The sequence below is a fragment of the Rhinolophus sinicus genome, linkage group LG01 (genome assembly GCF_036562045.2).
Source record: "Rhinolophus sinicus isolate RSC01 linkage group LG01, ASM3656204v1, whole genome shotgun sequence".
NCBI lineage: Eukaryota > Metazoa > Chordata > Mammalia > Chiroptera > Rhinolophidae > Rhinolophus > Rhinolophus sinicus.
In genome coordinates, this window is record NC_133751.1 from 209,410,458 (window position 1) to 209,425,519 (window position 15,062).

The 15,062-nt window shown below is 46.8% G+C and overlaps 1 protein-coding gene across 1 annotated transcript in view; it reads right to left on the minus strand.

Annotated features, from left to right (window-relative positions):
- Nucleotides 1–15,048, minus strand: part of THAP4 (THAP domain containing 4) — a 48,022-nt gene extending 32,974 nt beyond the window's left edge. Inside the window, exons 1-2 of the mRNA XM_019711671.2 lie at nt 14,581–15,048; nt 11,497–12,611 (exon numbers count right to left, since the gene is read on the minus strand). Of these exons, the coding sequence (XP_019567230.2) occupies nt 11,497–12,611; nt 14,581–14,942 (1,477 nt within the window). The 5' untranslated portion in view covers nt 14,943–15,048. The remainder of the gene's footprint in view (nt 1–11,496; nt 12,612–14,580) is intronic.
- Between the last annotated feature and the right edge of the window lie 14 nt (nt 15,049–15,062).

The window sequence follows — 15,062 nt, forward strand, 5'->3', positions numbered from 1 at the left end:
GGAATTAAACTGGAAATCAGTAACAGAAACATAGTTTAAAAAATCCCCAAATATTTAGAGATTAAACAAGACACTGCTAAATAACAAGTGACTCAAGGAGGAAGCCTCAAGAGAAATAAAACATATTTGAACTAAATGGAAATGAAAATATAACATCAAAATTTGTGGGATGCAGTAAAAGTAATGTTTGGAAGGAAATTTATAGCATTGAATGTGTATATCAGAAAAAAATGTCTAAAATTAACAACTGAAGTTTTCACTTTAGGAAAGTAGAGAAAGAAGAGCAATTAAGGTGGAAGCAAGCAGAAGAAAAGAAAAACGAAAAATTAGAGCAGACACCAATGAAACTGAAAACAGGAAGTGGAGAAAATTAACAACATCAAAGGTTGGCTTTTTGGAAAAATAAAATAAAATCAATAAAGCTCTAGCCTGGTTAAGAAAAAAAACAAGACACAAATTACCAATATCATAAATAAAAGAGGGTCATCATTACTAATTCCATGGACATTAAAAGGTTAACAAAGGGATACTATGAACAACTCTATCCCCACAAATTTGATAACTTACTGTGTTTCCCTGAAAATAAGCCCTAAGCCGGACCACAAGCTCTAATGAGTCTTTTGGAGCAAAAATTAATACAAGACCCGGTCTTATATTATAAGAGCCGGTCTTATACTATAGTAAAATAAGACCAGGTGTTATGTTATGTTATGTTATGTTATGTTATGTTATGTTATGTTATGTTATGTTATGTTATGTTATGTTATGTTATGTTATGTTATGTTATGTTATGTTATGTTATGTTATGTTATGTTATGTTATGTTATACGCAGTCTTATACTATAGTAAAATAAAACCAGTCTTATATTAATAAAAAAAGTCTTGTATTAATTTTTGCTCCAAAAGACACATTAGAGCTGATGGTCTGGCTAGGTCTTATTTTCGGGGATTAGATGGACCAATTCCTTGAAATACACATACTGCCAAAATTCACACAGGAGAAACAACCTAATAGGCCTACATCTATTAAATAAATTGAGTCAATCACCCATGTCTCTACACTCTGCATAGAAGCAGAGGGAATACTTTCCAACTCATTCTTTGAGGCCAGCACTACCCTAATACCAAAACCAGACAAGGATAATACAAGAAAGGAAAACTGTATGCAAATATTTCTCATGAACATAGATGCAAAAATCCTTAACAAGCATTAGCAAATTGAATCGAATAATGTAAAAAAAGAAAAAGAATTATACACTATAATCAAGTGGGTTTCTTCCCAGTATGCAAGGCTGGTCCAGCACTCCAAAATCAACAAATTTAATCCATCACATCAACAGGCTAAAACTCACATGATCAAAATAATGGATGCAGAAAAAGTATCTGACAGTCCAACACCCATTTATGATAAAAACTCTCAATAAACTGGGAATAAAGGGGGCACTTCCTCAATTTGATAAAGAACATCTATTAAAAAAAACACCCTATGGGCCGGCCCGGTGGCTCAGGCGGTTAGAGCTCCATGCTCCTAACTTCGAAGGCGCTGGTTCGATTCCCACATGGGTCAGTGGGCTCTCAACCACAAGGTTGCCGGTTCAATTCAACTCCCGCAAGGGATGGTGGGCAGTGCCCCCTGCAACTAAGATTGAACATGGCACCTTGAGCTGAGCTGCCGCTGAGCTCCCGGATGCCAGTTCGACTCCCGCAAGGGATGGTGGGCTATGCCCCCTGCAACTAGATAACGGCAACTGGACCAGGAGCTGAGCTGCGCCCTCCACAACTAAGACTGAAAGGACAACAACTTGAAGCTGAATGGCACCCTCCACAACTAAGATTGAAAAAGACAACAACTTGACTTGGAAGAAAGGCCTGGAAGTACACACTGTTCCCCAATTAAGTCCTGTTCCCCTTCCCCAATAAAATCTTTAAAAAAAAAACACAAAAAAACACACCCTATGGCTAACATCATACTTAATGGTGAGAAACCAAAAGCTTTCCTACTAAGATAGGAACAAGGCAAGGATGTCCCTCTCACCACTCATTCAACATTGTACTGGAAGGCCTGGTTCATGCACTAAGGCAAGAAAGAAAGTAAAAGGTATACAGATTGGGACCGGGGTAAAAACAAAACACCTGTCTTTTACACCTGAAACTAATATAATACTGTATGTCAACTGTAATTGAAAAGTAAAAACAAACCAAAAAAACCTGTCTTTGTTTGTAGATGACAGGACTCTCTATGCAGAAAAATGCCAGAGAAACCACAAAAAAACTAGAATTAATAAGCAATTATAGCAAGATTGCAGGATACAAGGTTAACATACAAAAGTCAACTGTTTTCCTATATACCAGTCATAAGCAATTGGAATTTGCAAGTAAAAATACAGTAACATTTACTGTAAATACATTACACCAAAAAAAAAGAGAAATATTTGGGTATAAATCTAACAAAATATGTAGAAGACTTATATAAAGAAAACTACAAAACTCTGAAAAAAGAAAATATAATAAATATAAAAATATAAGAAAATATAAGAAGATCTACATAAATGGACAAATATTTCATGTTCATAGATGGGAAGACTCAATATTGTCAAGATGTCAATTTTTCTCAACTTGATCTATAAATTCAATACAGTCCCAGTCAGAATCCCAGCAAGCCATTTTACGGCTATTGACAAACTGATGCTAAAGTTTATGTGGAGGCAAAAGATCCAGAGTAGCCAACACTAGTACTGATAGAAAAGAAGGAAGACGGAGAACTCACAGAACTCACAGTATCCTATTTCAAGAATTACTAAAAAACTACAATAGTCAATACAGTGTGGTATTGCAAAAAAATTCAGATACGTCGATCAACAGAACAGGCAGAGTCCAGAAACAGATCCACACTAATGCAGGCAAAGGCTGATTTTTGACAAAGGAGCAAGGGTGAAACAAGTGCGATACAGGGCAACCGATACAAGGGCCTATGCAACAAGGTGCTGGAACACCTGGATGACCACACTCAAAAAACAAAAAAGAAAGAAAAAAGGAATCTAGACACAAACCTTAGACCTTTCACAAAAATTAACTCAAAACATATAAAAGCCATAAACACAAAACGCAAAAGTATAAAACTTAAAGAAACATAAGAAAAAAATCTATGTGACTTTGGGTTTGGCAACGAGTTTTTAGAAACATCAAATGCACACTCCATGTAAAAAAAAAAAATTGGTAAATTGGACTTTGTTAAAAAATGTCTGTTCTAGAAAAGACACTGTTAAGAGAATAAAACAAAAGAGGCTAAAAAGACAAGCTACAGACTGGGAGAAAATATTTGCCAAAAAACCCGAGGGCCAGCCGGTGGCTCAGGTGGTTGGAGCGCCATGCTACTAAGCCGAGGTCCACCAGTTCGAGCCCCACATTGGCCAGTGAGCTGTGCCCTCTACAGCTAAGATTGTGAACAACTGTTCTCCCTGGAGTTGGGCTGCCATGAGCAGCCAAAGGTCGGTGTGAGCCTCCATGGGCTGCCGCGGGCTACTGTGTGTTTCCAGGAGCGGCTGGTGGCCAGCATGAGCGGCCAGCAGCCAGCGAGAGCTGCCGTGAGTGGCTGAATGACAACTGGCGACCGACTGCCTCAGCCGGGGGAGCGCAAGGCTCATAATACCAGCATGGGCCAGGGAGCTGCGTCCCACACAACTAGACTGAGAAACAATGGCTTGAGCTGGAGTGGGGTGGAGGGGGGAGGCAGAAGAAGGGAAGGGGAAGAAAAAATCCAGGGGCCAGCCCCGTGGCTCAGGCGGTTGGAGCTCTGTGCTCCTATTGCTGAAGGCTGCCAGTTCGATTCCCACATGGGCCAGTGGGCTCTCCACCACAGGGTTGCCGGTTCGATTCCTCGACTGCTGCAAGGGATGGTGGGCTCCGCTCCCTGCAACTAAGATTGAACACGGCACCTTGAGCTGAGTTCCCGTGGCTCAGTTGGTTGGAGTGCGTCCTCTCACCCACAAGGTTGCTGGTTCGACTCCCGCAAGGGACGGTTGGTTGCGCCCGCTGCAACTAACAACGGCAACTGGACCTGGAGCTGAGCTGCACCCTCCACAACTAAGATTGAAAGGACAACAACTTGACTTGGAAAAAAAGTCCTGCAAGTACACACTGTTCCCCAATAAAGTCCTGTTCCCCTTCTCCAATAAAATCTTAAAAATAAAATTAAAAACAAAAACAACACCACAAAAAACAAAAATGCTGTACCTGTCACCCTCCCTGTTTCCTCCGTGGGCCCTGGTTTTGGAAAAATTCATGTTCCTGACCCATATTTCTATTTCATACATTTGACTTGAAAAATAGAGTGTTACATTATTATCACAGTAATAAGTTAAAACAAAAATGGACTTGTGTCCAAAATACATGGAGAATTCCTAAAACTCAGTAAGAAAGTAAACAACCCAATTTAAAAACAGGCTAAACATTTTAAGATGAACAAAATCAACAAACCTTTAGCTAGATGGATTAAGGAAAAAAAGAGAGAAGACTCAGATTACTAAAAACAGAAATGAGAGTGGGGACATTACTACCAATTCTATAGAAATAAAAAGGATTGTAAGAATTGTATGCAAACAAATTGGATAACCTAGAGGAAATGGACAAAGCCTTAGAAACACAAAACCTACCAAGACTAAATCATGAAGAAATAGAAATTCTGAATAGACCTATACTGAGTACAGAGATTGAATCAGTAATCAACAATCTCCCAACAAAGAAAAGGCCTGGGCCTGATGGATTCGCTGGTGAATTCCATCCAACCATTAGAGAACTAATCCCAATCCTTCTCAAATGTTTGCAAACAATGGACTAGGAGGGAACAGTTCCTAACTCCTTCGTTGAGGCCAGCATTGCCCTGACACCAAAGCCAGACAAGGAAGAAAAACTACGGACCAACAGACCAATGTCGTCACAAACACTGATGCAAAAATACTTAACAAAATACTAGCAAACTGAATTCAGCAGCGTATTAAGAGTAGCACACACCATGATCAAGTGGGATTTATTCCCAGAATGCAAAGAATTCATCCAACACATAAATATGAATCACTATAGTCTGCCACATCAACCAAATGAAAGGAAAAACCACATGGTCATCTAAACTGATACAGAAAATGCATCTGACAAAATTCAATACCTTCCTGATAAAAAAAAGCTCAACAAAAGAGGAATAGAAGAAAACAACCTCCACATAGTAAAAACCACATATGAAAACCCCACAGCCAAACTAATACTCAGTGATGAAGAGGGAAAGCTTTCCCTGAGATCAGGAAGAAGACGAGACCACTGACAGCACTTCCACTCCCACAGCACTGACGCCCCAGCCAGAGCAATCCGACAGGAGAAAGAAGGGAAACAATCTGTTTGCAGATATGATCTCGTGTAGAAAGTAGTAGAGACTACACACACACACACAAAAGCTGTTAGATCTAATAAATGAATTCAGCAAAAGCAGGACACAAAGTCAACACACAAAAATCAGCTGAATTACTATACATTAACAATGTACAACCTGAAAAGGAAATCACAGAAACAATTCCATTCACAATAGCATCAAAAAGCATAAATTACTTAGGAATTAACTTAACCAAGGAAGTGAAAGACTTGTACATTGAAAACTATAAAACATTTCAGAAAGAAACTAAAGAAGACATAGAAAACAGCCCAGAAATAAGCCCTCACACATATGGTCACATGATTTCTGACAATGGTGACAAGACCATTCAACGGATCAAGGACAGTCTTTTCAACTAACTGTGCTGGGAAAACTGGATATCCACACGCAAAACAATTAAGCTGGACCCTTACCTAACAGCATATACAAAACAATAACTCAAGGGGGCCAGCCCGGTGGCTCAGGTGGTTAGAGCTCCATGCTCCTAACTCCGAAGGCTGCCGGTTTGATTCCCACATGGGCCAGTGGGCTCTCAACCACAAGGTTGCCGATTGAACACGGCACCTTGAGCTGAGCTGCTGCTGAGCTCCCAGATGGCTCAGTTGGTTGGAGTGCGTCCTCTCAACCACAAAGCTTGCCAGTTCGACTCCCACAAGGGATGGTGGGCTCCGCCCCCTGCAACTAGAAAATGGTAACTGGACCTGGAGCTGAGCTGCCCCCTCCACAACTAAGATTGAAAGGACAACAACTTGACTTGAAAAAAGTCCTGGAAGTACACACTGTTCCCCAATAAAGTCCTGTTCCCCTTCCCCAATAAAAAAACAAAAACAAAAAAACACAAAACCCAATAACTCAAAATCGATCAGAGACTTGAATGGAAGAGCTAAAACTATAGACCACTTAGAATAAAGCAAAGGACAAAAGTTTTATGACACTGGATTTGGCAATATTTTCTTGGAGACGACACCAAAGGCACAGGTAACAAAAGAAAAAATAGACAATTTGGAAGCTTCATGAAAAATATATTTTTTAAATTTACATCAAAAGGCACTATCCTCAGAGTAAAAAAGCAACCCACAGAATGGGCGAAAATATTTGCAAATCGTATTTCTGATAAGAGACCGATAATCTAAAATATATAGAGAACTCCTAAAACGAAACAACAAAAACCAAACCACCTGATTCAAAAATGGGCAAAGGACTTGAATAGACATCACTGATGGCAGGAATGTGAAATGGTGCAGCCGCTGTGGGAAACAGTGTGGAGGTGCCTCAAAGATTAAACAGAGTGACCATGTGACCCAGCGACCCCACCTCTGGGTGTAGATCGAAAGAATAAAGCAGGGTGTTGAAGAGACATCTGCACACCCACGTTCGCAGCAGCATCATTCATAACAACTAAAACGGAGAAGCAGCCCAAGTGTCCAAGGACGAAAGGTGGTCCATCCATACAAGGGAGTATTACTCAGCCTTAGAAAGGAAGGAAATTCTGACACCTGCTACGACACGGACGGACCTTGAGGACATCATATCAGTGAAATAAGCCAGGCACAAAAAGACAAATACTATACGATTCCATGAATCTGAGGCACTTAAAGTAGTCAAATCACAGAGACGGATATTACAATGGGGGGCGCCAGGAGCTCAGGGGAGGGCAGTTGGGTGTGTTATTGTTTAATAAGAACAGAGTTTCAGATTTATGAGAGTTACAGGGATGATGGTGGTGATGGCTGCACAACAATGTGAATGTGGGATTAAAAACCACTGAAGTATACACTTAAAAATGGTTCAACGGTAAATTTTTGGTTATATGTATTTTAACCCAACATAAAAAAAGGGGGAAGAATGAAGTGAGCTATAAAGCCACAAAAAGATACAGAGGAACCTTAAATACATGTTGCTAAATGAAACAGTCCAAAAAAGCTACATACTCCAGTATCCATCTATTTCAATTAGGTGACATTCAAAAAAGGGCAAAACTATAGACACAGTAGAAGGATGAGAGGTTGCCAGGGACAGCAAGGGAAGGGGTGGATGGGCAGAGCACAGGGATTTTTAGGGCAATCCACCTACTCTGTATGAACCAGGACTGCAATGGTGGAGACATAAGATTACGCATTTGTCAAAGTGCAAAGACAAGCCAGTGAGCCTTAACCTAGACACCTAGTTGGTAACGACGTATCAACATTGGTTCACAGCTTGAAACCAATGAACCACACTAACACAGGTGGTAAAGCAAGATGTTACTAACAGGAAAGGTGGGGGGCGGGGCGGGGGGAAGGAATTCTCTGTGCTATCTGCTGAATTTTTCCGGAAATCTAAACTTTCCCAAAAAATCAATGAGAAGCAGAGAATTAAGTAGAAATATAGATGAAACAAGAATATCAAATATTGATAAAGGTTGAGGCTGGGGGAGAGGTACATGGGGGCTTATTATACTTTTCTGTGTAATTTGTATATGCTCAAGACTTTCCACCATGAAGTTTTTAAAACACCAGATAAATTCAGAATTATAAGTGTAATGAATGAAAGAACGAGAAATAAACAGTGTTGTTTTGAAGCAAGTATTCAATTACTGATGAGAGGAAATAGTAGATTCATATTTGATGGAGAATGTGGCACGGCAGGGGGAGTGACAAAGAAATACCAGAAGGGAAAGTATGTTCACCCTCACTGGCCCACAGACATGCCCACACACACCCTGACGGCACTGTCCTACCCCTGGAGTTAGAGTGGACTCAGGAACAGAGTACCATGTCCCGTGAGAATGACAATCCACACCGGATTTCCAGACGTCAAAGGGGAAACTGAGATTGGAACCCCAGAACCCAGCGGCCCAGCACTCCCTTCCAGGCAATCTGTCTAAACATAAAGGGATTGGCTACAGATAACGGACTGAATCACCATTTGTCCAGTCCCTTCGACAGAAACCTTACAAAATGATCAGAAGATCCCGACTGGTGAAGGCATTCTGGGAACAGCAGCCTGGGAACATCAAGCGAGCAGACACTTTGAGGAAGACGTCAGAAGGAAACAACATGGCAGCCGCTCCGGGCAGACCTTGGACACCAAGCCAGGCGCCCACCCCTCCCACCACTGGCCTAGCCTCCTGCACGCTTCGCCTCCACTCCCAGCCAGGGACCAGCCTCACCCAGGACACAGCAGAGGCACAGACAGGCCATTTGCACCCAGGCAGCATCTGCCCCTTGCTCCCCGCCTCCCCCCAGGCCACGGCGCCCAGCCCAGCACGCTCCTCTCCTCACCTCTCCCTCCAGGCTACAGCAGACACCTGCTGGCTGGTCTCCACCTTACAGATAAAAATGTCCCTTGGAGCCATGCTTCCTTTGGCCCACTGTCCACTTTTCCAGTTCCACTTCATAACTAAACCTCTCAAAGTGCCTTATCACTGTGTCCCCCGCCCAGCTCCATGCCCACCCCTCCAAGGATACTACAGTCTGACCCTATGTGGCCAAGTCCAACCATCTTTCCTCCACTCTGATCAGAGCTGTATCCCACCCAGCCAAGCAGCGCTCCCACGTGGAACAGCCTTCCCTGGTGGCCCCATGCTCCCGCTTCCCCATCTCCTTTCCTAGAGCCTTTGCGTTGCATGTCTCCCAACACGACCTGCTCCTGGCTGGGCCCAGCCCCTTCTCCAGCCAGTTTCTCCAGGTAACCTCACTCAGTTCCATGGCTTTAAACACCTGTGACCTCACCCCACACTGCAGGCACGCACACACCTTCAGAGGTCCGCTGCTGACCCCTGGCGTCAACACTTAAGGAGTATCTCAGACTCAACGCCCAAAATTTTACTGTTCTGTGAGTTCCAAAAAATCATTAAATATCTCTCCGAAGGGGGGAAAATCTGGATACAATAAATAATAGTGAAAAAAGTAACCAATAAAATGTATACTGATAACTAATTATGGTTGCTTGGAGGGGAAAAGGAGAATATGGAATTAAGATCCCAGAGGGTCTCGCCCTGGGAGTGGAAAGTGAGGAGCTGGGAAGGCAGAGCACAGGTCATCACCTAGCAGCATTTATGGACAGACAGGTGTCCAGGGCTGTTTTTAACAGCTGAAAGACATCCACTAGGATAGGACAAGAAAAAGCCTATTAAATTAAAAATGACATAAAATGGCAGGCCCAAATTCCAGCTTATCAATAATCACAACTGTAAATGGATTAAATTACTCTATAGACGAAGGCTCTCAGACTGAGTTAAAATACAACTATGAAATACAGGGATATAAAAGGTTGAAAATAGGAGATAAAGAAATAAGACTGTAAATGGGACCAAAAGGGTTTTCCACATTGGTAACAACCAGGACACTTATGCCTCTGACAACAGGGTCTGGAAATATAAAGCAAAACTGGGCCAAGTGGAAGAAAGGGAACAAGGAAAACAAGACATGAAGTGGATGCAGGAGTTAGGAAACAGACCTGTTGACTAATACAAATAAGCCAGACCCAGCCTCAGCCAGATTCAGAACAATGTAACCAACTCCAAGAGAGGATACATTCTTCTCAAACCACAAAGAAGTACCCACAAAAACAGACTGATTTAAGCCACAGTGAAATCTCAAAAGATTCTCAAAAGCAGGTCTCTTTAAATGACCATATTACTGGATCTTAAAGCAATAAAACTTAAAAATACTTACAAATAAATTAGCCCCCTCCTCCAATCTATCCACTTGAAAAATGGTCAACACCATTCTAAACAACTTGGGGGAAAGGGGGTACCAGGACTGAATCAGAAACCAGAAATGAAGGGCAATTAGAGCAACGTGTGGCACATCCATGGTGAGGGGCCAAAGGGACTGGAGACTGAGCCTCAACTGCAGGCATCGGGAAATATAAATGGACATGAATGACCTAAGCATTTCCCGCCAGCGCCAGAACCACAACAAAATGAAACTGAAGAAAGTAGAAAGAAGTGAGGATTAATGAAGCAGAAACAGCACTGCAGACCTGATCAGTGGAGTGAAGAACAGGTTGGGGGCGGGGGGGTGGGGTGGGGGGGGAAGACCTGTAACAATGACAAACTTTAAGACTCTGACCAAGAGGAACAGAAAAAAGTTACCAAAAAGTAACCTCAGGTATGAGAAACTACAAACACAGCTTAAAAAGCGCAGGAGAATACAGTGTGTAATTCCCATCAGTACATCAGGGGTCCTCCCCAGGAAACACGCAGGATGGGTTTTGTTTTTGGTTGTGCTAATGGCTGCTGTCCTGGGGGGTCCAGGAAGTCCTGAACAGCCGGTCACACAAGATCCTCTTGCCACCTGAAGTGTTCATTACAGCTCCGAGAAGACAAACATTGATCCAGATTAAATGGACAATAAGCAGGAAAAAGTTTTCCATGTATCTGTAACAGGCAAAAGAGCCTATCCTCAATACATAAAGAACATCTAGAAACCAATTTCTACAAGTACTAAACAGTAAAATTGAGGCGAAAGCAAAACATAGCTAATAAACATATATAAGATATATCCAACCTATTTGTAGAGGCACAAGAGAAGTATGGAAAAGTGTATAAAATAGTCTAAAAGACTGCACACCAAATTTTAATAGCAACAGAAATAAAGTTGGGAGGCGGGTAAGGAGGGAATTTTCGCCACTTCTTAGCCTATGTAATTCTGTAGTGTTTTAATTTTTATGTAAGAAAATGTATTCTACTTGAAGAGATGTTCAAAATCTTAAAGAAATTATGAACATTCAGGATGATTTAACTTCCAGGATGTTACAACCCCAATGGAAAAAATCTCCCCATGATTTTAAGTCTCCCATCATTTCTGACAGTTTACTACATCTACTTTAACACTTAGATCCTAATCCAGTTGGAATTTCCATTTGTGAGGGGTCCACCCCAGAAGTTGGCTTTCCCTGTCCCAGTAGAAAACCAGCGTTGGGCACCGCTGAGCCTCCTGGCTTTCCCAGCCCAGTGACCAACCCCAGGGCTGCAGAGCGCCAACTGCCCTGTGGTGTGGGCTCCTTCCACAAGGCCCAGCTGTGGCCAGAGGCCGGCAGTGCTGAGCCCTCCTAAGGGACAGGCGGGGAACCGAGGCGCGGGTACTGACCGCGGCTGGGGGGCGGCAGGTTGCTCGGGCGGGACGTGCCGGCTTTCTGCAGCTCGTCCAGCTTCTCCTGCAGCTTGCGCACCTGGCTGTCGGAGCGGCTGACCCTCTGGCGCAAGCTCTTCAGCTCGCCGTTCTTTTTCTCCACCTGCTCGCGCAGGCAGCACACCTGGCTCTTGCTCTGCCGAGAGGAGAAGCAGTAGGAGTGCAGCGAGTCGATGAGCCTGCAGGCCCCCGACGCCGACAGGATGACCTCGTTGATGGACATGGGGCTGGCGTCGCTGTGCTCGCTCTGCACGGCTTCCGCCGCTGGCTTTGGGGTGACGTCTGTCGGAGGGGCGGAGGGGCTCTGGGAGGGCTTCTGAGGCGTTGCAGTCAGTGAGGAACTTGGGGGGCTCTGGGCCAGGCCCTTCTCGGGACCCAGGCTGGTCCCACTGCAGCTGGGCTCCACATCTTTCTTCAGCCTTTTCCGGTCGACAGGCTCTCGGGGAACAGATGGCCTCTCTCGAGTGTGCCTGGAGGAGAAACTGTACGAATGAAGTGAGCCAATAAATTTGCAGGCCCCAGACCCTGGAGGTGTAAAGTCATCCTTGGAAATGCCACTCTTATCCACCAGGCCCCCGTCGGGGGAGGTGGCGCTGTCATCGCCAACATTGCCAGCAGGTGCACTTGCTGCTGCCCGGCTGCCTGACACTGTGGTGGCCAAGGTGTCGCCTGGAGGTCCCTGTGGAGACTGTCGCGCCCGCTCCTCACGGGCGGCCCGCCTGGATTTGCGGGACTCTGGCTTTGCCATCGGGTTCTCACTGGACGACGACGAACCTGCAGTGCCTTTCCCGTCTGCTTCACTCGCACGTCCCCTTAGGCCCCCAGAGGCCTTTCTGCTGTCCTTTCTCCTGGTGCGGCCATGGCCTGCAGCCCCTCTCTTCTTCTCAGGCAGGTGGAAGATAGAGGGCACGGCCGTGGGCTTGAGCAGGCGGTGCTGGTCCTCCAGCCTTTTGGAGAAGCTGTCTTTGGTGAAATGTTCACTACAGAGGAAAGAATACTTCGTGGGGGTCCAGTTATCCCTCTGAACAGCCTTTAACCACTGGATCAGACGTTTCGAGTCCTTTAGGGGGAACCTGCAGGAAAAATGACAAAGGAATTAGAAAAAAATAATTACACATCTCCCCCTAAAATGATCAACTATTAAAGAAAAATAAGAGTTTTGCAAACACCCAAACCTATATTGACTTTGCCCACTTAAAAACGGAGTCAGGATTAAAGGAACACCTTTTGTTTGCAAGTTACTACCGAAGAGAAAGATGAACATTGTTTACCCTTAAAGAGCGTGCAGTGCTGGGGCCCACAGGAGTGAAGGGAGACAGCTCCTCCCAAGCTGTGATGAGCAGGGGCATAGAATGTGCAGAGGGCCGAGTGTGGGGAGCACAGGATGGCTTCAGGACCCCCAGAAAGAGTTCCTAGAAGCTCACAGCTGACCAACCTCCCAGTGTGCCTGGGATGCAAGACACTGGGTGCTACAAGTGGTCCCCCTATTTAGAAGCCAGACCAAGTGTCGGCAAGCAGAGATGGAACTAGAGGCCAGAAGAGCACCCCAGACGCCCAGCAGGGCGCCGGGCCCCAGCTGTGGCTCAAGCAGCTGAAGATGGGAGGGTGTCTCCAAGAGGTCAGATGCAAAGGTGTAGCTCTGTGTTCTTCCTATACTTCCGCGTCCAGCCTCTGGAAGATACTGACACTTAAGCGTTTCTTCTCATTAAGGCAGACCTTAGAAAACTCTGACCATACTGTGCACGTGGGGGCCATCTGCCCCACTGGAGGTCATCTAACCCACCTGAAGCCACTGTGGACGAGGACGAGGACGGGTGGATACTCGCTCCTCAGGAAGTTCTACACAACACGACCTTCTGAACTTCCTCAGCGTTTCGGGAGCCCATTTCCCGCAGACCCCCAATTCCCACGTCCTTTGCCTCCACACCACGTTAGATCACTATGAATGCCAAGAGCAGCCTTCTCTGCAGTGCTCTGCCTCCATATCGAAAACAGTTAACAAAAATTTGGGGATCCAAAGGCTCTGAAGGAAACTAAGGAAAGCATGGTAGCTGCTCTGAAATAATGTAATGTTACTAGTTCTACTGATAGATTGTAACGACGTAAGACTTAGCACACACCACTGCAAACTTTCAATAAGACTATAAATAACAAGTGTCACTCAGGTCTTCAAAAATTGAATACTAACACCTGCAACATAAAACAGAAACATCCCTTCAGTTTAGCGCTCTAGTACCTCCTGCGCCTAAGTCACCTCCAGGCCAGGCCGCGGAGAAGGCAAGCCCTGGTCCAGGGCGAGCGCCCACGGGGGACGCCAAGAGCGCCCCTTCCAGCCTCAGCGGGGCAAGCCCGTCCGTGCAGTGGCCGCCCTGCTCCGGGCAGGAGGCTGTCGGAGCCTCTCCCGGGATCCACCTCACCACCAGGGCACAGCTGCCTTTCTTCCCCCGGGGCAGCCAGGACCCTTCCAGCAACACCGCGCCTGGGAGCGCGTTAACCCACGAGGTACGAGGCACATTTGCTCCGCCACGTTTCTGATGGCCGAGATCAACGCAGTCTTCCCCGCGCTCAAAAGAGGAGCAAAGTCACATCTAATGCCACAACAACCGACCTAAAGAAGAGATTTTCAGAATGCACTGGTTCTGGAAATCGGCTGCGACAACTCGAATCAATGGAGCCCAGGGAGGCCGCGGGGTGGGGAGGAGAGGGTAGCGGAGGCCGTAAGGTGGGCGCTGGCGGCCGTGGGATGGCCTCGTGCCCGCCGTGGGGTGGGCGCCGAGCAGCTGTAGGGTAGTCACCGGGGGGAGCCGGTGGCCGTCGGGTGGCCGCCGCTGGCCGCGGTGGCCGCGGCGTCCGGCCCAGAGACGGCGGCCCAGGCCAAGGTCACACAGCGCCCTGCGCTGACTCACTCGCGGGACCGGCCCCGAGGCCCGGCGCGGAAAGTGCCTCCACGGGCCGGGCCGCGCCGCCTCAGTTTCCCCGGCGCCGGGCCGGGCGGGGGCGTGGCCGGCGGGCCGTGCGGGCGGCCAGCCGGGGCCCAGTTACCTGTGGAAGGAGACGGCGCGCTTCTCCCCTTTGCCCTGTCGGTTGGAGCAGTTCGCGGCCGCGCAGCAGATCACCATCTCGGGCCTTGGACGCCGCGACGCCGCCAGGCTCCGGCCCTCACCTCGCCGTGCCGAGCCCGGAGCGGGACCGCCCCGAGGGGAGGCGCGCAGAGACACGGCTGCGGGACGTGGGAGCCGGCCCCCGCGGCGCCGTACGACAAGATGGCGGCGCCCGCCTCCCGGCCGCCGGCCGTCTGCCCTCGGCTCGCCTGAGGTCTCAGGCACCCGGCGGGGCGCTGCCCGCGGCTCGCGGCGTCGGGGGTGGGCGGGGGCGCCCGGGCCGGCCGCTCCGTACGGCGACATGGCGCGCCGGGCCCGTCCGTACGGCAAGATGGCCGCGCCTGCGAGCCCGGGCTTACGGAGGGCTGACGCGCTTGCCCCAAGGCTTCGCTGCCCTCCGGCTCCTGCTTCCGCCACCCCGGG